Source organism: Euprymna scolopes, chromosome 36 (assembly GCF_053919585.1).
Source record: "Euprymna scolopes isolate OS-2025 chromosome 36, ASM5391958v1, whole genome shotgun sequence".
NCBI classification, from domain to species: domain Eukaryota; kingdom Metazoa; phylum Mollusca; class Cephalopoda; order Sepiida; family Sepiolidae; genus Euprymna; species Euprymna scolopes.
In genome coordinates, this window is record NC_136517.1 from 97,415,146 (window position 1) to 97,438,900 (window position 23,755).

At 35.5% G+C, this 23,755-nt stretch overlaps 1 protein-coding gene across 1 annotated transcript in view; it reads right to left on the reverse strand.

Moving 5' to 3' along the window:
• The window catches only part of LOC145260697 (uncharacterized), a 203,283-nt gene that overhangs the window by 53,677 nt on the left and 125,851 nt on the right, over nucleotides 1–23,755 (reverse strand). Inside the window, exons 29-34 of the mRNA XM_080119097.1 lie at nucleotides 14,096–14,292; nucleotides 9,737–9,867; nucleotides 6,745–6,964; nucleotides 4,361–4,521; nucleotides 1,502–1,678; nucleotides 459–624 (exon numbers count right to left, since the gene is read on the reverse strand). Coding sequence (XP_079975223.1) covers nucleotides 459–624; nucleotides 1,502–1,678; nucleotides 4,361–4,521; nucleotides 6,745–6,964; nucleotides 9,737–9,867; nucleotides 14,096–14,292 — 1,052 coding nt within the window. The remainder of the gene's footprint in view (nucleotides 1–458; nucleotides 625–1,501; nucleotides 1,679–4,360; nucleotides 4,522–6,744; nucleotides 6,965–9,736; nucleotides 9,868–14,095; nucleotides 14,293–23,755) is intronic.

A 23,755-nucleotide genomic window follows, 5' to 3' on the forward strand; every position in this document is an offset into this window, starting at 1 on the left:
AAGCACTGTAGTGTAAATCAGCAACAATTGAGGGAGAGAAAGAGAGGGAGAAAGATGAAGAGGGAGCGAAAGAGGAAAGGAAGAGAGAGGAAACACAAGAGGAGAAAGGGAGATGGTACACAAGAGAGATTAAAAGGGAGAGGGATGGAGAGAGAAGGAGTTGAGGGAAAGAGAGAAGGAGAAGGGAGAGGGAGAGGAGAGAAGAAGAGGGAGAGAAAGAGAGGGAGGGAGAAAAAGCAAGAGACTGAGAGAGAGAAAGCAGTTACTAATCTTCACCCTCTCTGTACTTTTTACCACTCATATACCTTGTTAGTATATCTTTGTTTCTAGATAGCTAAGATGTATAAACATTTTTTACTTGAATCAGCAACAATAGTGACACCACATAAAGTCTGCTTCCTTTGGAATGAGTAAAAATAATGGGGAGGGGGGGCAAATTAAGTAACAAGAAAACGTACCTTTAAGCAATGTGCAAATTTCTCACGAGCATGCGAGTAATTGCGAAACTTTAGGCATGCACGTCCCCAGGCTGCCCAAACACCAGTTGGGTCAAGTCCACATTTTGTGGACACTTCCATGGCCAATGGAAGACGCTCTACTTCTATAAGTTTGTCCCGAAGACGCCTGATTAAAAAAAAAGAATATTTTATGGCATTGAGCAATACCTGGTAGAAAAACAAACAAACAAAATTCATTAAAAAAAAGTTAAAATAGTAGAATTAATTCTTTAAGAATATGAACCTTTTATTTTTCACCGTTACATAGTTAAAACATTACACATCCTCTGTATCATTCTCATATCATTTCTCTCCATGAAACGTATGTCCCCAACCCTTACTGACCAGGTTTAACTCCCATGATCGCACATACAGGGTGAGTCACGGAAAACGGACGTTTTTTTAGAACACTCCTTGCTCTCCTTCAATAAGGGATAGGGATTGAGTCTTTAAACCTACTTAAGATGCCGTTTAGTTTGTTGTTATTTATTTATATTTTACATCAAATTTTGTTTTGGTTATTGATTTTGAATTGCTTTTCTTTAAAAAACATCCGTTTCCCGTGACTCACCCTGTATGATAGTATAAAATATACTTACGGTAAGTTGATTGATGCCTCCATTCACTCAAAAGACAATAGACACCCTCTGTAAGGTTAGTTACATGTGTAATTGCGATGTAAAGGTTATAGTAAGTACACTAAACAGAAACGTTAGGGTTTCATTCCTGGGAGAGAAAGGGGCAGGAATAATCAGGCTAAATGCATGGATTTACATTATAAGATCATTTTTTATTGTTAAGCAGTGCCTTATTATAAACATGTATTCAAACATTCTATTTTAAATACATTCAGTTCCTCAGTTTTTATACTTTTTCAAGTTTTAAAGGAATTGAAATACTAAACAAACAAAAAAAGACTGATTTTATTCGATTTTGGTACTCAGGAAATGTTAAGTATAGCTGCTAGAAAATGCTAAGTATAGTGGTTAGGAACAATAACTTACGTTACCGACTCTGTTTTTGTGAGTTCCTGGATGGAAGGCAAGTCAGGGTAGTTGGATGCCAGCAGTACTTTGAGTAGATCGACAAGTGTGGAATACTGGTCACACTGAACCATAAGTCGGTTTTCCATGCACTTGGTGAACCGCACCTTTGCATGGAACAACAGATGCCGCATCATACTACAAAAAAAAAACAAGAAAATACATCATCAATATCACATCTTAAAAGTATATCGAATAGGTACAGTCCCAAATTAATACAAAAGGGGAAATAATTCTTTCCACCATTCACCAATAAGACCCATTGTCAAAATACACCTGAATAAGATCAGCGGTTACATTTGTCGAAACCTTGTGAGAATGGCACCCAAGATGAGAGCAGGAGTGTAACACCAAAGAGAGGCAGCATCAGACCATTAGGGTCGATGTGACGCTTTTATTTAACGTTAATATTTTATCCCGGGCGATATCGGGTAATTGAAAGATAGATGTTAAGATCTTATTCCAGGCAACACCGGTTAACTAAAAGATATATGTTAATATTTTTGTCCCGGGCCGACATCGAAAAAAAGAAAGATCTTGCTGAATTTCAATTCTGCCAAATTATTTTTTTTTCCTTTCTTTTTTCAAAGCATAATTCGATTGTTGATATTTTTTCTCTGATTTGAAGTCGCATAGATGCATTGGTCAGGTTCAAAGAGTGCGCCGACCGTTTGTGGTTGACAAATTCAAGGACACAATTCATGTGTCAGCTGGAACAACAACAGATAGATTATGTTTTTGCTTTGAACTAAAAACTACATTTGTTGGCGTCACAAAATATATTGGTGACAGATCAAAACAAAGATAAATAATTTCTTTGGAATTAAAATTTCACACACGCATTTGTTGGCTTCAAAGAATATTTGTCGAATCAAATATTAAATGATTTGGTATGACTCTGATAAAACCATTTGAACCCAAAATAACATTCTCAACTGTTTTCATTCTCAAACTGAATCGCAGTTCGGAAATATAAATCAAGAGATTTTTGCCACCCGACAATTTTCAATAACATATTTTGTCGAGATGTTAACAGAATAATAAATTGTTCATTTCCTTTGATAATGACAAGTGTCACATCTAAGGGCAGAATTCATGAAGCATTTTTTTTTCTTTGGACGCAGTTTTCTTACTTACGCGGTTATCGCATATTACGCAGTTTGGAAATTATCCAATGAGAGAAAACTGGTTATTTTCCATCGGGCATTTTTGATTGATCGGGGAGGAGTTAGAATTATTCTTGGATTGTGGGAGGTGGCCAATTTTTGTCATCAGTCAAATTATCCAATGAGAGAGGATCAGACGATTTGATTATCGAGCATTCTGATTGGTCGGGAAGGAATGGGGAATTGTCGCTCCGCCCAGTGCTCTACTATATAAAGACCAAGAGAGTCAGAGCAAAACAAAGAACAGAGAAGAACAGAAGTCGGAGCAAACCAGAGCGAGTCCGAGAGTCAAGCCACCTCACCTCTCCTCTCTCTCTTTCTCTCCCCCCCCCCGCCTATTGCCTGATAACTAAAAAAGGGTTAAATTAATAGACCTGTGAATTTCAGCAAAGAACAGAAGAGGAGAACAGCAGAAGAGAGAGTCTGGGAACTCGGAGAAAAACAGAGCAAGTTCGAGAGTCAAGCCACCTCACCTCTCCTCTCTCTCTCTCCGCCCTCGCCTATTGCCCGATAACTAAAAAAGGTTAAATTAATAGACCTGTGAATTCCAGCAAGGGGAAGCCCCCTCGCCTATTGCCCGATAACTAAAAAAGGTTAAATTAATAGACCCGTGAATTCCAGCAAGGGGAAGCCCCACTTAGAAGTTTAAATGCTTGCTTACAAATTCATACTCCAAACTGTACATATGTTTGTATATATTTCTTTTATGGTTTTCTTTTAATACATTCCATATAACCCAATCTCCAGAGTCTTTGTTTATTCAAAATTCTTCGATTTGCTGATGTGCTGATGTTTTCATTATTATTTTCTTTTACTTGTGAAACTGCTTCCGTCAACGAGCACCCAGTATCTCCGAAGACGAAATCTCTAGACGATCACAGAAGATCCAGCCTTGTGGACGTTGCAGCAAAGACAATTCCACCAACGCACTAAATAAGGGCTTACTGGGTGACGCGACGTACCGGCGGGTTTCATAGGAGTACTTAATTAATGTACTCTTACTATTACCTGTTCTGAGGATTGAGCCTTTTGCTACTAGAAAAGGGGACCCTTTTCTTGTAAGTAAGAAGAACATTAGATAAGTGGAAAATGAGATTAGGATAAGCCGAGATTTGAACTTTGTAAGCAAGGTTCAGAAATAGATTCAGAAAATGGAATGTAGAATTTCGCATTGTTCAATTTCACATAAAATAGTTTAGATATGTTTGTTTGCAAAAAGAATTTAATTGTTCAATTCTTTTTATGAAAACTGAATTAAAATAAGGTCAGCTAGAAAATAATGAACAATACAATTTAGAAATATATTGAAAACAGGTTAGGGAAGAAATAGGTTAGTGAGAATTCTTTGTCTGCAGAAATGGTTTGGGAACATGTGCCGAACCACGTATGTTTAGGCCACATGAATTCCCCATGTGAGTGGGTCACGTTTTGACGTCATAGCAGAAAGGAAATTTCTCAATATAGAAGCCAGGATTAGCAGATTAGACAGAGAGAGAGAGGCAGTTGAGTCCAAATCAAAGTCAGCACAGTCAGCCGGAGAGAGCTGACATGAGGAAGGTCCCCCTTAGAGGCAAAGGGATAGAACATTTAATTATGTAAAACGACTTTGAATTCCTTGACGTCATCATCATGAATGGAAAGACGCTGAACTAACCTAATGATCAGGCTGTAGTCGACTTCATTATTTGCCATTCCAGGTGAGATGGGCTTCAGCAGTTTGGAAAGATCATCACAGAGTTCAAGGATGAGCTCCCCACATCTCTTAGGATCACTGTGCAGGTTGAGAAGGGAAATGCAGAGGGAAGCACTTGGAGCCTGCAAGAAAAAGAAAATCCGGGTTTGTATTACTGTACACATAGATTCGAAAAAGTTGTCAAAAAACAAATATAGAACAAATAAATGTTATCAAAGCCAAGATAAGTTACTTTTCTACCAAACTGGATATATTTTTTGTGTTTTTATTCAGTGTAACATGTTTATTCAGCTCGAAAAACATGCAGTGTTTACCGATGTATTGGAAAATTCAAAATGGCAGCCGACTCTCTCTCGGAGAGGGTACGTTTGGGAAAAGGTATTATAAATAATAAACTAGACAAAATACTGTTAGAAAACAACCGAATACATGTCAACTTATGTCACGGTAACATATATTGAGCGAATTTCTAACAGTATTTTACTAGAATACAGTTACAGATTTCGCCTTTATTATTTTTTAGGTATATTTTAGCATCACCTTTTTTCAAGACTATATCATTTATTTGACTACCGTCGGCAAGTTCGACAAAATGACTTTGAGGATTAAAGTTTGAATCAAAATTAATAAAATCAGACTCCTTAGTGATAACGTGCACTGTAGCACCACAGTCTACAAGGAGGTTTTTACCGTTTGTGGTATTCTCAAAGTTACATGTGAATAGAAATGTATGTTCTTCCTCAAAGTTCTCAATGTTTTTTTACGGAGTCCATTTTAGAGCTTTTATATCGACATTGGAAACTTTTGTGATTGGGTCGTCCACAATTATAGCATATAATTTTATTCTTTTTCTTGGGAAAATTACTTTTGGAGAATATGTTGCGGTGAGTTGCGTAATTTGGTGGTGTCTGCTTTCGAGAAGCATTTTTGAACTTCATAATATTGCTGGAGTTATTATTGTCCCAGGCACGACGTTAAACTGCGACCATTTCTACTTTACTAACCAAATTAACCAATTAATACCTAACATAATGTTTCCAGTTTTTTTTTTTTTTGTTACAAAAAAAAAGCCATTTGTTAAAACCCTTTTGTAAACTTCCTATTTTGTCAAATAGTTCTTTTTGTATCTTTTTTTGGCAAACATTTGTTAAAATTTTGTGAATTTTTGTGCATATGTTTATATGTATTTGAAAAGTATTCTATTTGTATGTTTATATATATTTAAAAAGTGTTTATTTTTATATGTATCAAAAAAAAAAAATGGCTTTTTTTTTCACACATTATACCAATATATTAATTCTTTTTGACTGATGAGAATAAAGACAAATTCCCATAAAACCAGAAGAAAAAGAAAAAAAAAAAAAAACAATTATTTTATTGGCTTATTTTTCTTTGTTCATTTATTTTTTATTTATTTATTTATTTTTCTTTCCTTTTCTCAAGTGAAACCAAAATTGAATCCGAAAGGATTTTTTTTCCATTATATCAAAAAAAGGGGTGTGTAAAATGTTTTTGACTTGTGATGGGGGGTATGAGACAAATGGATTCGCCAATCATTTTTATAACCAACGGCTGTGCTAAACAACCAATCAAAACGTTGCAAAATTATTATAAAAATCGTCGAATTTTGGATTCAATCAGTTTGCCATTTGCTACGTCACGGACCGCATTTAATTCTTCGCCGCCATCTTGGTTACTGATCTGAACTACGCCGCCATCTTAGTTACTGATCTGAACTAAGCCGCCATCTTTGTTCAACACAAATATCTCAAAACTTAACATATACCATTAAACATTAATAATAAATCCAAATAATGCCATTAAACAAGGTCATAATACTAATAACATTTTGTTACTATTATAATAGATATACCATTAAATATTAACAATGAATCCAAATAATGCCATTAAACAAGGTCATAATGCTAATAACATTGTTACTATTATAATAGATATATCATTAAACATGATTAATGAATCCAAATACTGCCATTAAATAAGGTCATAATACTAATAACATTTTGTTACTATTATAATACATATACCATTAAACATTAATAACGAATCCAAATAATGCCATTAAATGAGGTCATAATATTAATAACATTTTGTTACTATGATAATAGACATAATATTAAACAAAGATCTAACAGCATAAAGATTTTTTTGTAATAAGGAGTCGCCACTTATCAAGACTTAAAGGCCACTAAAGGATAAGGATTAATAAGTTTGTAAAGTAACCGTGTAACAGCACCATGATGTTTAGTAACGATTGTTGGAATTGGGTAGAATTTGAAAATTTAAAAGTAACCTTCTGTAAAGGTCCAGAAAAAAAAAATGGTTACCTGTTCATAACAAAAATCATCTAGGAGTGCACTGTTGTATTCTGGATCCAATTTTAGTTTCCAATGGTGCTCCGTGTGTCGGATCGCTCCAGCCAGATCAAGAGAACCAGGAGTTTCCTTCAAGCCATTTGAGGAAGGGCTATAATTCAATGAATCGCAACTCGTTCCAGAATATGTGTCCTTTCCGCGATATGCGTAACGCTCAGGTTCATCTTTCACACTGTGATGAAACAAAGGAAAATAGATGATTTTATTTATAAATTTATTTTTAAAATTTAATAGCTTATCTTGCTACATCTCCCAGAGATCTCCAGATACCAGAAAGCCTTCTACTCTAATAGTTTCTTCCCTCGGACTGCTAGACTTTGGAATTCACTTCTGGGTCCCTGCTTCTCTGCATGTACTGACATGCAGAAGCTCAAGTGTAATGTAAACAGACATCTTGCTGCTCAACTCCCTACATAGTATCCCTGCAAATTGTGTCCCAGATAGTAGCCCCCTACATCCAAGGGGCACTGTGCCTTGTTTGGGGTGAAAATGCAATTAAAAAAAAACAGTTCTAGTAACAGTGCGATTGGCATTGTTCATTGCTGGCAAAAGTGCATTGAGAATAGTGGTGACTGTATAGAAAAACAAATTCTGGAGCACAAAAGGTTGCTCGTTTTTAATGGTATGACTTCTGTCTACGTAGCTCTTCAATGTTTTAGTTTTAGAAAATAGGAGACTTTACTTTTGGAATGGTCCTCGTATTATTAGGAAGTAGCTTACAATAATTGATTTATTTCCATCAAATCAAATTCAAACTATACAAAAATATGAAAAAAAACTTAAATTAGACACATTTTTGATATTTTAAAAATCATGAGTCACTTCATATTATACAGGGTGAAATGCTAAGTGTCGCCCAAAAGAAAAGAAAACCAGATTTATTTTAAAACTTTTATTGAAATACTCAATTCAGGTTACTTGATTATGCAGTAGAGCTGACATCTATTTAATGTAACCACCTTCAGTCTCAATCACCGCCTCGATATGGGTCCGAAACTGGAAGCATGCCTTTTCTACAAGCACCGTCGGGAGCTTGGCGAATACTCAGTGGATGGCAGCAATCAGGCTGGCTTTGATATTGTGGGAGGTCATGTTGGTGATGTTCTCGATGTATGATCAAACAAAGTAGTCCAGCAGGTTTAGGCCGGAGGAGGAGGAGGGTCCAGTGAGAGAAGGATACAAAGTCGTACCACTCTTTCTGAAGCCAAGCCTGGGTCTCTTTGGATTTGTGGGCTGGCACAGAGTCGTGCTGCCACACCCAGGGTCTGCCAGTGGTCACCTGATTGCACCAGGGGATCATCACACTCTTCAGCACATCCAGGTACACTTTGGTGTTGACTTTCAAGCAGACTTCAAAGATGTGAAGTGGCATGCTATGGCCCTCAGTTGAAACCACACCAAAGACCATAACCAGAAACTTTGTTTTCATCACCCTGAGCATGTCCCGGTCATTCGTGACAATCCAGCGATGCATTTTAAAAGTGCTGGCAATGATCCTGTTGTCATAACTTGGATCAGTAGAGAGCATGAGTTGTACAGTGGCGCATCTCCGATCTCGCTCATTGAACATTGTGTCACTTTCAGACATAATAGAAACCTCCTATGGCTCTTGGGATTTATACACAACTGACCAACTAGTAGATGGTCTGCAACAAAAAAAAAGAAAACCGGTTTTCATCAAATGGAAATGGAATCATGTCGTCTTTTCTAGGTTGACATTTTATCGTTCCACCCTGTATTTCTCTTTGTCTGTTTGTTCCACTTTCATGGTAACTACTAAATAGATCTGGCTGAAAATTTGTATGGGCTTTTGTTATAATTTAACACAAGTAATATATTTTTGTTGCATTTTATTTCAGTCAAAATTCTCAGAAATCAAGGGGAGCCCCCTTCCTGGAGCTAACACATGATCTCTATATAAGAAACATAGATATTTAAATATTCCATTACAGTTTTTCATCTCTCAAACAAAGTTAGTAAAGAAGTTGAGAAAATAATTTTCCTCTCCACCATTGACCATTTAAATATGTTATAGTATATCTCTCTTGTGGTCTGGTCTCTTGATATACCAGATTCCAGAACAAGAATTCATCTAGTCTGGTAGAGTATCCAGCTTCATGCTGTTATTTTTGGTAACATCACTTGGAGAAGGTGTACCATTCCTAGTAAAAGCCAATGTAGCAGAGATCTTATTTGGGCAGTGAATACTGTGTTATTTTTACTAGTAGAGAAATCTATCCTCATGCCAGCTTGTCCCGACAAACCCCTGTTCAGACAGACTTTAGACACTTGAGAATAGTGTCTAGTAGGCTTGAAATGTGATGTCTATATCGAGAATACTTGGAATTATAACAGGATAAATTTCGGACCTACTTATATAGGTCTGAAATTTATCCTGTTATAAATCTGGCAAAATAAATTTATTAAAAATTATATACTCAAATTCACTTAAACAAAGAAAAAAATAAATATAAAAGATAATTAAGCAAATAAATTTAAAACTGAATTCCTTCACAAAAATTTTTCTCGGTAATTACCATTTAGTAGTAATTTGGTTTTCACATGTCTGCCTCTAGTCATAAACCACAGTCACAATTAAAAAAAACAAAGGGGGATAACTCAACAATTCAATCCTGTGAGATTTATAAAGCCTAATCACTTGAGAATGATTTCCTTTATAAAATTAAAACTACTTGATCAATTTACGTGATTTTTGGAATGTGATATTTTGATTTCGTCACGTGTACACACATCATACAGATTTTTTTATTTTTGCTTTTTTAATATAGGGGGAATTCTAGACAAGACCCAAATTTCTTAATAAAACTATTTATAATTATTATTTAGTAATAATCTTGATCTTCACATGTTTGTAAACCTCAGTTACATGTTTGCCAGGCCTGTATCATGGATCACCTTGTCCATTGTCAACCGATCGACTTACCTGGGTTTTGACATTTGTTCAAAGCAGTCATTACAGGTCCGTGCAACCATTCCAAAGACGAGTGTATTTCTGATGGAACAACCTCGGCACACAACTCGACCACAACGTCGACAATGATGCCGACGGTTGAACTGCAAAAATACAAGGATGAGACTTTAAAAATAGGTATAGATAAAACATTGAGAGAAAGTTAAAGAAACCATGAAATAGGACGATGGGGGTGAGTCGACTTGGTAGGTGCTTGACTGAGCTTCACTCTATGTGTTGTGTGTCAATAGCATGGTTAACGCAATACAAACTGAACCCAACTTACTTGTTCAAGTTATATGCAGAGAGCTCAAAGGGTTACAGGTAATATTACCAAACTCATGGACTTGGGTTAGCAAATGTACTAGATCGAGGAATTGACAAAAGGTCACAAGTCAGGTCAGTGCGTTTTAGGTGAGAGCTGCATTAATGGAATGTTACCACTCTACACACACACACATTTATATAAATAGAAGATGCACGTGAGTTTCTAGTTAGTTCCGAGTTCCGAGTCCAGTCAGTTGAGTTCTACAGTTGAGTTCAAGAGTCAAGAACGAGGAAAAGGAAATTGTGCAAAGGTATTTAACATGAAGAAGAAAACAGCTGATCACATGTAAAGAGGTTTTCCCCATTTGGAGGAATCAAAATAAAAAGGGTTACCGAAAATATAAACCCTATCACATCTGTTATTTTGTGTATCAGTTTGATTCCAGGTTCAAATCCACGACATGAGAAATTCCAGTTAAGATCAAGAAAGAAAAGGTATGTTCTTTGTTCCTCCAATGGATTGTCTTGATTTTAATTTCATATTCCATGAACTCGAGCATGTGATACACTCACATAGAACATACTCACATGTTATATAGACTATGTATAGGATAGACGATCACCAGCCATATATATATATATATATGTGTGTATGTGCGTATAGATGTGATAGATAGGGTCCTAGAGAAGGTAGGGTGGGGGGTTGGAGTGACAAGGGCCTGCATATATACACAAGAACTGTAAATCAGGGTTCATACAGATTTTCAAGGCTTTTCAAAGTTTTTCAAGGTCTTCTCCAAACAAAATTCAAGTTTTCAAAACAAAATTTGGGGTTTGTTTTACAATCCACAGCGATTCAAAAAAGTGGTAAAAAATCAAATATACATAAATAAATATTATATATAAATAGCCAATAACACTTTCTTTGCAAACTACCTGCATCATTTTTTGTGTTTTTTAAGTAGTTTTAAATCCTTTTTATTTCATCTCAAATATTTATTTTCTTCTCCAACCAAGATGGCTGCCATCTTGTCTAATTTTTGTTTTTTGCCCAGCTGGCCTAATTTTAAATTATCACAATATTTTTTTTATTGGGGAGGCGGGGGGTATTTTTTTTAGAGAGGGGGGTAATCTTATTTAAGGCGGCCGTCACTACTCCTTCTCGCTTGTGCCCCTACTCCATCAAAAAATTAAATTATAAATAACAAAAATAGACGGAGATTTGAACATTTATCAAAAAACTACCCAAGGTAGTTTCATGATAAAAGGACATAACTCTTGTAACCACAATAATACTATGCAATTTCAGAACAATGTATTTCAATTTTATTTTCAATATTTAAAAAATATTTTAATGGTATTTTTATTAATGTTTAAAAAATATTTTAATAATATTTATTTCGATTTTATTTTTAAAATTTCAATACAAATTTTTACTACACATAAAGAATACAATTTTCAAGAAATTTTCAAGATATTTTTCATATTTTCAAGGATTTTTCAAGAAGATAATAGAAACAAGGGAAAAGTTCAACGTTTTCAAGGACTTTTTAAGTCTGTATGAACTCTATAAATAGACTGTTCAACAATTTGTGCAGGTAAGGACGATATATATATATATATATATATACTTAAAATGAAATACACTTTCTGTTGCTATCAACACCTTTTTTGAAGTCTTGGTTTTGTTTATACAGTATATATAAGTCTTCACATCCAACCCTCCTCCAAACATTCACATGATATGACACATAGAAGTAGCAACCTCTCAGTCTCTCTGTAGTGAGTGTTATACACTATACACTACTCTACAAAGAAATATACACCCCACAAAAGAACATGGTGTCTCTCCCCATAAGGCATTTACGCAAACACCCACCTAGCGACAACCGCTATCAGCAATTTCAACTTGCTTTTTATGTGCATCTAAAACTAAGCAAAAATTTTATAAGCAGCAACTTTTTTCCCAGAACTGCTCATTCGTGAAACACAATATGATGGAGCTGCTTCCCAGCTAACTATAACATGATCGTTTTCAAATCCAATGTAAACAAGTCCTTGATGAGTCATCCTCTAAAATAAATTAACTTCTATCCAATTTCCACGATCATCACAGTGTTGTTTCACTTGACACTAATAAACCCTTATCCTTGAGTGGTCTCTATGCCTTGATAAGCAATTCCTCTATAGTATAAAAAAAAGGTAAAAGAAACCATGAAACAGAACTGTGGAGCTGATGCTGACAAACACGTCTTAATAAAAACGGTTGGACTGGAACTTTTATTGACTTCCTTCCCATCGCAGGAAAATGTGACACAAGGTCAAAAGGTGGGGGAAGAGTCAAACCAGCAGCCCTCAAGGGATAAACACTCTGGCCTATCAAAAATTGCCTGATATGCAAATACGCAAATAGCGCCAAAACAGTCGAAATGTTGTGGAAAAAACAACCAAGATGAGAATAATAGTTCAAATAATACAAAAAAATAATATAAATCCTCATCTCAAAAATATACATTCATCAAAAAATGGAATGAACCTAGATTTATTGAAAAAAGAAAGACTTGGCGCTATTTGTGTTTTGAATTTCTAATGATTATGGTTGCTGAAAAAACAATAAAAACAAAACATTTGTAGCAAAAACAAATGGGACTTTTTTCTTCCTCGAATCAATGCCTCTCCCCTGTGCTATTTGGCCACATTGACCAATCAGGGGTACGGCGCATTGATTCTTTCTATCCCCAAAAGAAATCAGCCAGCATCCGGTTGGAAGAAGAACAACTTGTCCTTACTAAGATAGACGCCAAACAGAACGGACCTCCCTTTTCTTCTCTCTTTCCACCTCGGTGATTTCTAAAGGTATCTACAATTCCACGGGGAATAACTACCACGACACCACCAGGTAGCCAGAGTCCAGCTTTTGACAAGGAACATATTACATTCTCCTTAATAAACCTTTGCTGTGTTACCTTTTTATGAAGTTGTTGTGTTCGTCATTTCAGAGGCTTGTATTGAATTGTTTATTTTCTTAGGGTTTTTCACTATTCACCAATAACATCCAGTGTGAATACACTTGAAGATGGCTGGAGGTTACACCGTTAGAAACGTTATGGAAAAAACAACCAAGATGAGAATAATAGTCCAAATAATACAAAAAACAATGCTGTAGGTTTTAGGTAATATTAATAATACACACATACGCAAAGTAGATATACATACATACAAGAATGAGGAAATGTTGATGACAGTAGCAAAATGTAGTAGGCAAAAATCAGGAACAAGGATAGGAAATAATCAGTTTCGCCCTGCACCGGCCACCTCTAGAAGAGAGGGATTTCTTGGCTGTAATGATCGTAGATAAAGAAGAAGAAGGAGACAGAAAAAAAAAGGCAGAAGAAAATTCGCTTCTTGCAGATTCGTGGTTCGTCACAAAGAACAATCCAACTGCCAGAACCACCTATGCACAATCTGCAAAACACTGCCTGACTGCTTCCCAGCATCCTGCCTTTATAGCGGCCAGGAATTATATATTTACATGATTCTGCGAGAATTGCATGGGGTCCAAGCCAATAAAAACCCATGGATGCCATCTTGGAACTTTCTTCCGCTCGGCCCGCAACATGACAACAGACGTATCCGAGCGAGGTAAGCTCTTTATTTCCCCCCATTTTGGTTATTGCCAATTCCGCTACAATGACACACATACACACAAGAATGAGAAAATATTAATAAACACACACACGCAAAGTAAATACACATACACACAAGAATGGGGAAATGTTGATAAACACACACACACACAAAGTAAATATACATACACATAAAAATGAGAAAATATTGATAAACACACACACACAAAGTAGATATACATACACACAAGAATGAGGAAATGTTGATAAACACACACACGCAAAGTAAATATACATACACACAAGAATGAGGAAATATTGATAAACACACACACGCAAAGTAAATATACATACACACAAGAATGAGGAAATGTTGATAAACACACACACACACAAAGTAAATATACATACACACAAGAATGAGGAAATGTTGACATACCATGCTGAATCTTTCCACTTTACATGCCATACACACAGCTGTAGCAGAGTCAGGAACCCATTGATCTTTGGTTGGGGGTTCGGATGGCATCACAAACTTTGTCCCATCCCCATAATTGAGAGGGAGGTATTTCCCACCAACTGCACCAACAGATCTGTGTTGCGGACTGTCTGCATTTCGGGTGTGAGAACGATTTACTGAAAAACAAACCAAGATAAAAATAATAAATGAACAAATATATAAATAACAAATGTTTATTTATCTACTTACACGAGTGATGGGTGGGGGATCTAATACATTGACTGAAAAAAGATTAAAAATAAAAAATAAACCTATCTGGTCGGGCTCTTTGCCCACCCCAATGTGACTGTCTCCAGATTTCTCTATCTTCCATCAGCTACTTCAGATCTTCAAGATCACAGTTGATGTCATGTGCAATTTGCTGGATGTATCTTGTTTGGGGTGAAAATGCAATAAAAAAAAATATGTATATATATTACCCCACAAGTATATTTTTTCATTTGTGGAAATATATGTAAAACAAAAAATTCAACAACTCTACAGCTAAATCTATATATCTATAAAAGTGAAAGTGTCTGTCTCTGTGTGTGTGTATCTGTGTTTGTACATTTCCGTACGCAATAACTCTGTCAATTTTAAGTCTACAGACTCAAAATTTGATATACAGAGTAGTGAGATTCGGGAAAATCGATGTGATCAGTTTTCGGCCAGAAATTTGGCGATTAAGGGGTCAAAGTTCAACGATTTGACCTTTGAGAACTCTACCAAACTCCTCCAAGAATTTTCGGTCTAAACACTTGAAATTTTAGATATAGGTTCATTGGACATGGATCTAACTTAATAACTTCATTTGAGCCCAAAACAATAAATTTTAAGGGGTCATAATAGGGGTCAAAGTTAAAAAAATTTACCACTTTTTTTTTTTTGCTCAACACACATCTCCAAATACCCGGGTAACACCGGACACTCATGCTAGTATTCAATAATTTTAAAAGAATCTGAATCCTTTTGTATTGAAATCAGGAATTTAAAACAGAATCAGTAAACGTATTAGAATGAGGAAAATATTAAAGTCGACCCATCACTAGTAAATACTGATATAGCTTGAAATTCAGCAGAAAATTATCTTTCTTTTCACTATAAGAATGTTTATCCATTTTAGTAGTTTTAGAATCAGGAGATTTGTCATTTTTTTTTAGTGATATAACTGATAAAGAGTCTGCAAGAATGAGATATGTTTTGGTGTTCGTCAGATGCAATTATTATTTCATATTTAGTTTTAATAAATTGATGGCAGATACTTCTGTGCTGAATACAGAAGCCTCATCCAAGAGTCTTTTTTTCATTTAATTTTTTATGGATGGCTGCACATATTATCTTGTCTCCATCTTTTGACGCAGCTGTATAAATTTGTGGATATTTTTGTATATATTTTGAATGTTGAGCAGTTCTTCATGGAAAGTTGAAAATGAGTTTTTATTTTAGGGTACTTACTTAGTTTTAATATTATGGATGATTGTTGAATCATTGAAGGTGGATTTTTGTTGTGTCTATTTGGGCTTCTGTGAGGAGGTTTTTCATACAGAGACCATATAATTTGATAATGCTTTCTTTTTTCTTAAAGAGGTTTGTATATTGTGGATGGAAAACACATTGATATGTGGGATTTAATGAACATGATACGAGCTTTAATTAGTATTGTAATCCAAATCTTTTTTTGTCTTAATGTCAATGTTAGTCCGTTAGCCTCTGTCTATACACTTTAGACTCAGGAGATTCTGAAAGATCCCAAAGCAAATCTTAATCCTTGATGCTGTACCATATTTAGTTCTTTTTATATGTGATTTTCTGGCTGCTCTATATATGTAGCATCCATAATTGAGCTTGGATCTAAGTATTGGTATAGTTTTAATAATATCGTTTTGTCTAACACTGATTAGTTGTATAATTCTGTGGCATTTTGTTTTTATGTACTTAATACATGTGGTATGAATGTCAGTTTCCTATCATATGTCCACGTGTTTGTATTGATCAACAACTTGGATATTATTGTTATCCAATTTCAAGATTTAGATTCTTCAGCTATAATCTATTCATACAGTTGGATCACATATTTGTGTATTGTTCCTTTTAATTCTGTTCTATTTGATGGTTAGTTCTATTTTTCTTCATTTTTCGATTTAATTTTAAATTTTTTTTTCACTCTGTTTTATGAAATTTTTTCTTTCGTTTTTGATGATCAATTTATTGAAAATTGTTCTGCTAGTTGATTTGTAATGTTTTCCTTATTGCTGATCGCCATGTTATTGTATATAAGGTGTTTGATCGGGTTCTTGTTATTCTTCCCTTATATTTTTATGATCATCTTCCATGCTTTTTTCAGTTTTTATGTTTACATTTATCCTTGATACATAGTTTTGCAATTAATTCCATTTTGATTTTTTAATAGGTTTTCATGCTTTTGCTTTGCTGTTTTTGTATAGGTCCTGTAATGAATTAGTAGTAGAACTCTCCAATCTCTTTCTCTTGCTGTCCGGTGCAGAGTTACATTCCTTTAGTTATATTTGCAAAGTCACCGTGCAGGTGTATGGACACTCAGTTATAAACACCCTATGTAGATTTGTTAGCATAATAAAGCTACCTCAAGCTATTCTTGTCTTCCTTTTGTCTGTCATTACTCTATTCAGTCCTTTTTAATATCAGGTCCAAATTTTACTTTGTTGTTACTTTTCTTAAATTTTCTGTGTTCTCACAGCTTTTTGACATTCTTTGTTGAACCATTGTTTGCTGTATTTTGAAAGCGTACAGCTCTTTGGTATCTTCTCTTTTGCAAATGGGAAGTAGGATATTGGTGAAATATATAATATGTTTTTCTGATTAATGTTAGCTTCTGGAATTAGTTTGTGCTGATATGCATTTTTTAATTTTTCCCAATTTGCTTTTTGTAGATCCCAGCAGAGCATTTTGTCGTCTAGTTTGTGGGGATCTACGAATAAAAATAATAAACTTCTCAACCGGATATTGACTCATCCACTGTTACATTATAAAGTGTACAAAAGTGTTTCTGTGAATCAGCTCCACACACCTTTCCACTGAGAAAAAGAAAAATAATAGAAATTAATTTGACCAATGGGAAGTATGCGTGCCTGAAATAAAGTATGGACAGCCAGCACATTGTGGGAGCCGGTTGGGATAAACAGCCGAGGTTTTGAGAACCAAAAGGGGAGAAGAGAAGAAAGTAGAGGGACCCAGCAAACAAGAGACAGACACAGCAAGAAAAGGATACACTTTCTAAGTTAAAGCTGACAATACTTTTCTACTACAAAACCACCAAAATCTGAAAAGATATTCCACCGGCAAAAGGAACAAGTACTTAAAAAAAAAAACCCAAAACTCCTCTTTCAATTCTTTCCTTTTTCTTTCTTTCCAAGTATAATTCCAGACCTTTTTAACACGCAAATTTTAACCAAACTTTTATTGTGCATAAAAGCTATCCAATGTTAAATGTTCCTTATCGGTCTTGTTTTTTTAGCATGAAGTTGTTACTGCATGTTTAAACATATAAGAAAACTCACAAGTTTTAGATTCTTCTTCTAGTATAATAGGGAAGTGGTTACTTCAGCATGTGTCATCTTAAGTCCTCTAGATCCCTGTATACATTTGGGTCACATATTGTCAAGTTTATTGGTGATATTGTTCATTTGTGAATGTCAAGTTTTTGAAACCATCATTGTTCAAGCAAATCTATGTGGCAAAACCAAAAATCCTGAGTTTATCAAATTTTATATTCAAGGTCAAATTCAGTATGTGGTCCCTTTGTTGCTAATTCACTGTTTTTGATAATGGTCAGCCAATTAGAAAATAAGTTAGGGTTAGCAAGATAGGACAAGTAATCACAACATTACACAAAATCAAAATTAAAATACTTAGGGCTTATTTAGAATTACGCTTATTAAAAGAACAAAAATACAGAAAAATCTTTATGATGTATGCACTCGTCACAGAACGAAGATGTCATATCCCAAAAATCCCGTAAATTGATTAAGTCGTTTTTTTTTTAAACTAAGAAAATCAAATTTTATGACTAAGTGAAACGAAGTGATTTTTGGTTGGCCATGCTTTGATCCAGCATAAATAAAAGGGAGGCAACTCAATTCGAAGTATCACAATTGAATTCAGCCTTATAATAAATACATTTTGTGTTAGAATTGCTAAAATTCATAAATTTTTATTTTCTTAAGCTAAAAAAAAATATGTGATCAATTTATGATTTTTGGAATATGACATCTTCATCCCATGCTGAGTATGTATATTATAAAGATTTTTCTGTATTCTTGTTTTTTTAAATAAGTGTAATTCTAAATAAGCACCAAATACTCCTTTTTCACTAACTCAAGTGTACCCCTATTCCTCCTCATGACATCACAAAAGCTGATTTGCCAAATTACATTATCAAAGATCAAGAGCGCAATAATCTGGTGTTGGTCATCAGAGTTTTATTGCTGAGGAGCAAAGATAACCTTCAAGCGGGAAAAATAAATAATTTGACGGTTGTTCGTTTTTCTTATATGAACATAATTATTCTGAGTAAAAATTACAATGTTGCGCCGGTGCTTGTTAAGATAGAGTTGACAGATCGATTTTTTTAAACATGTTGTTTTAAGGAAATAACAATGTTATGTACTTAATTGGCAGATCGAAAATAGTAACATATCCAAAAATTACAAAAAATCATCAAGTAGAAAGTTATTTATAGTTAAAAGTAATTTTTATGCAAAATTGAGTAAAATGACATTTTTCTTAGATATCTATATATATAAAAGCGAAAATGTGTGTATGTATGTATGTTTGTCTGTCTGCTAAAAACTTTCAACAGACACAACAAAAATTCACAAACTTGGTCTCATATTAAAGCCCCACCTTCCGGACGACAAATATCGAAAAATTGGCCCAAAGTGGCCATCAGAAGTGCGTCAACTGATCGATTTTCTGCAGGGGGGGGGGCCAAAAAAAAGTGACATTTTAATGTTAAACATTACATATTTTTAAATCGATTTATAACTGCCCCAAAAAATATGGCCGCCAACTCTTCTACATAAAGTATACACGCGGCCGTTTATTTTGGGTCAACTTGTATTTAAAACCCGCTGAGTCATGTCACGTGATCTTGACATCAGCAACCTCTAATGGCGGTCGGAATTTACAATTTAAAAATGTTATCGGTAAAAAAAAATTTAATTAAAGCTAAACTATGAACTTCTACACTATGGCAACGTTACCAAAGTTATTACCACATTCAAAATAGTTAGATAGGATAGTTAAACGAAAAATAAAGCCAAGTCAAACATGTGAAGTAAAAAAAAAAAAAAATATGCTTACAAAAAATATTAACGATCAAAGTTTTTTTTAAAAATAAAAACAGCCAGATGCCATTTTCCAGTCTTTAGAGTAAGGCAGATGAAGTGAGAAAGAGAGAGAGAGATAGAGTGAGAGAGAGAGATGTCTAGACAGATTCGACAGGGGAGAGGGTCAACAACGCATGCGTCAGATGATGTCATGATGTTGTGACCTGATTTACTTTAAATAGTTGATAAACCGAACAAACTTTATATATGCTGCTTTAGCGCAGGTTGTTAAAGCCTTGGTTCATTATCTAAATGTTTTGGGTTCGAATCGTAGTGTGAGATGGGTTTTTTTTTTTCGATTTTTTAAATTTAAATATTGAACCCTGTATTATTTAAGCCATTTTTCACGTTATTTTTTTTTTTGTTTTACCCCCCCCCCCGCTTAATTAAAACGTTGTTTTCTTTTCTTACTTCGCTTATAACAATGCTTACATCGTCATCGTCGTCGTCGTAACGCTCGACGACTTTCAAACATCTTTCATTTCTGGCTGGCCGATTTTATTTTCAAACTTCACCTCAGGGGTTCGGCTTCGATCCTCCCCCCTCCCCCCCCCCGGCTTCTTTTTTATTTAATACCACACACCCCTACAAACACCCGGGCAATGCCGGGTACCCTTCGCTAGTCTATATATATAAAAGCGAAAATGTATGTGTGTATGTATGTACGCTTTTCCTCGATGTCCACGAAAGGCTTCTTTCAGAGAAGCGCTTGCTCGGTTCACAACTTCTTAAAACTGTTTACATCATCTATAAATTGTAATATCTCAGAGTTATCCACGGAGCTCGCCTGTCTCTTTAATTTTATTGGCTTTCAAACGTTAATTATTCGACATTTCCCGCATCGGCACGCGTTACATTCGGTTTTCGGTATAAAAAAAAGCGAAACTCGACTCTAAACACAGGCCGAAAGCCAGTTGTCTTAAGAGAGCTAAGTAATGTTTGTTCAATGTCGACTTCGTCATATCAGACTGTAGCTTTCATTTCACTCCTCCTAATAAACAGGGAGCGGATTTTTAAAAACAAACAAACCGATTTATTCACCTGATTCAAAACTGTCCCGCACAAAATAACTGCTGAATACCTATCGCCGTCACGTCAATCAAAAACGCGCATCTGTTTTTTTTTAAAACACTTTACTATTTTTCAACTGCGCGTCGTGAAGGCTTCGTTTTTTTTTCACATTTTCGGGTTTTTTTCACATACCCCGAAAAACACCCGGGGAACGCCGGGTACCCCTCGCTAGTCTATATATAAAAGGCAAAATGTGTGTGACCATTTCGTGTATGTCTCGCAAAGGCTTCTTTTGCACACGCTCCCGGGGGGGGGGGGGGTTACAATCGCTTAGAACTGTTTATATAGCTCCTAGATAATAATATCTATGATTTGGGAACACGGGGTCGCCTCTACATTTATTTATGTCGACTTTTATGAAATTTGCACTATTTTGCTCTGTCCCCTGTTTGTCCTGCTTTTTAGTATAAATAAAGTGAAACTAAATTCAAACCGTGCATTCGGCATCGCGCTGGGAAACGTCCAGAAGCAGTCAGCTTTGATCAATGTGGGGACAAACTCCTCTTATATCAGACAATTGCTATTCAATCTGGACAATGGGGAGCTGGTTTCCCCCTCACCAACATCTGTTGGGGAAAAAACCAGTCAAAGTTGGGTAAACAAACCCAAACGCTACCTCGCAGCAAAAGTTAACTGCGTGACTTCTATTTGACTTCATTAATGAGGTCAAATAGAAGCAGCAGAGTTAACGTTTAATGCGTCTACCTGTTTTTAATACTTAAATAAATAAATTCAAACATGTTTCCCTTGTATGTCGCGGTGGCCCAGTGGTTAACGTCGCACGTTTTTTTTTTTCAAACTTTAATTTTCAACTTTGCCTCAAAGGTTCGGGTTCGATCCTCATACTCACCTACCAAAACTTTTTTTCTATTTTAACCCCCCCCCCTCGGAGTTTTGATTTACCCAAAACCACACACACCTCAAAACACCCAGGCATCGCTGGGTACCCCCCGCTAGTCTAATATATAAAAGGCAAATTAGGCGCGCGCGTTTGTGTATGTCTATGAAAGGCTTTTTGCATCGGGCTTCCTGCGTTGGTTAGATTCCATGAGAAGTTTTTGTATACTTCCCAGATTGTAATATCTCGCATTCGCAAACAGACATTGTCTCTATCTTTTTTTGATCGAGTTAAACAAAATTCTCACCGTGCCGTCGTCTCCAGTGTTTGTTTGTCTTTTTCGTATGAAGTGAAACTATTCAAATGCAAACGTCTGGCCTTCTGTTCTGCAATTGGTCTTTGGTAAATGTAAGGGAAACACTTCATACTGAGACAATTACTATTCATTTGGATACTGCCAGACTGCCCCCTTTTTCGGAGAGCTGGTTTTCCCCCACATTAAAAAACGACCCTGTGTCTAATTTGCTTTCCTGGGAGGTTTAAAAGCAATGCCATTTCTGCAAGTTATTTTTTGTTTTTGACTTATTACATTAAATTTGAAAGTTTTAGACTTCCGGTCACGCCATGGAGTAGTAGTAAGACGTCAGATTTTCTTTCACTTTCTTTTCCAACTGCCTGCCTACTACCACTTTCCAACTGCCTGCCTACTACCACTTTCCAACTGCCTGCTTACTACCACTTTCCAACTGCCTGCCTACTACCACTTTCCAACTGCCTGCCTACTACCACTTTGTTTTTTGTTTTTTTACAAGGTGGTCACCACTTATCAAGGCCCAGAAGCCACTCAGGGATAAGGGTTATTGCAAGTACAGTACGTTAGTGTGAAGATTTGATGAAGTGTTTACTTAAGGGGGCGGTTCATTAGGAATCTGTTTATGTTGGACTTGAAGACATCCAAGTTGTAGTCAGGTGGGAAGCAGGCAGATGGAACAGAGTTCCACAGGCGTGCAGTTCTAAGAAAGAAGCTTTGTTCATGGAATCCACGTTTTGATTTAGGCACAGATAAAGAGTGGGGGAAATTTTTTACAGTGGATTCAGCTAGACGGGTGTTTTTCGTGAAAGATTGGCGAGGGGGGACCAGAGATTGGAGTTCAGATGACCATTGTACCGATAAAACAAGGATAGGCTCGCAACGTCTCTTCTGTGGGAGAGAGGTTGCAGGATAGAGAAAAGGGCATCCCCCACTAAGCCACGAAGTCTATTTTGTACTCTGTCAAGGCAGGATAGGCTGTTTTTAGCAGCTCCTGCCCAGATATGTTTAGATTAGGTTTTTTTGCTCAACACACACCTACAAACACCCGGACAACGCTGGGCACTCAGGCTAGTTATAAAATAGACAGTAGGAGTTTAAATGCAGGGGAGATAACTCCTAAACGAATATTTTAGATTAGTTGTTCATGGCTGCAATATTTGTTGTCTATAGCAATAGACATTTTTTTTACTAAAAACACAATAGCAGTTGTTCTATTCGATTAATTTTCATAGTTTTTGGATATATTACTATTTTCGACATGGTAATTAAGCACATAATATTGTTTTTGCTTAAAATGATATATTTAAAAAATCGATTTGTTGACTATGTCTTAACAAGCACTGTTGCATTTATGTAGAAAAAAAACCCTTCTAAATGCACTTCTACAAAAAGTATTTTTAGACAGGTTTGATTATCATGTTCTGAGCTATTTTAGCTTGGTGATTTCAACCTTAAACCTGAGGTCTGTCTCTTAATGACGTGGATTCAGTGGGCAGAATGGAGTTTTCAAAGCTTGCTGCATTTCACCTTATATTGAGAATCTAGAATTTGATTAACAATTATCCAATTATTACATCATGGCAAGATTTTGGTAATACAGAGTGTCCCATAATTCATTTTACAGTTTGAAAATAAAACAACTTTTTCTTAAATGATTGTATTTAATTAATTCTTTTTTATTACATAGTTTAGTGTGTGAAAATTTGTTCCGACTTAATTATGAAAGATAATGTCTCTTAAGTAGCCTCCATTCTCGGCTTCACAAAGTCAATCTCTTTCTAAGCTATTCTCCATGACAGTTCTTAACTGTGGAGGTTGTAGAAAAGAATTTCCTGTCGTATGTTTGCTTTAAGTTCTTGGATGGTTCGAAGCTTATTTGTATACACTTTGTTTTTAAGCCAAAAGTCTAGTGCTGCCAAATAAGGTGAATGTGGAGGGCATTCAAAATTAGTTTCGAGAGATTTTTCAATTCTGAAACATCAGTTAACAACTGCTTTGTGGCTCTAGCTGTA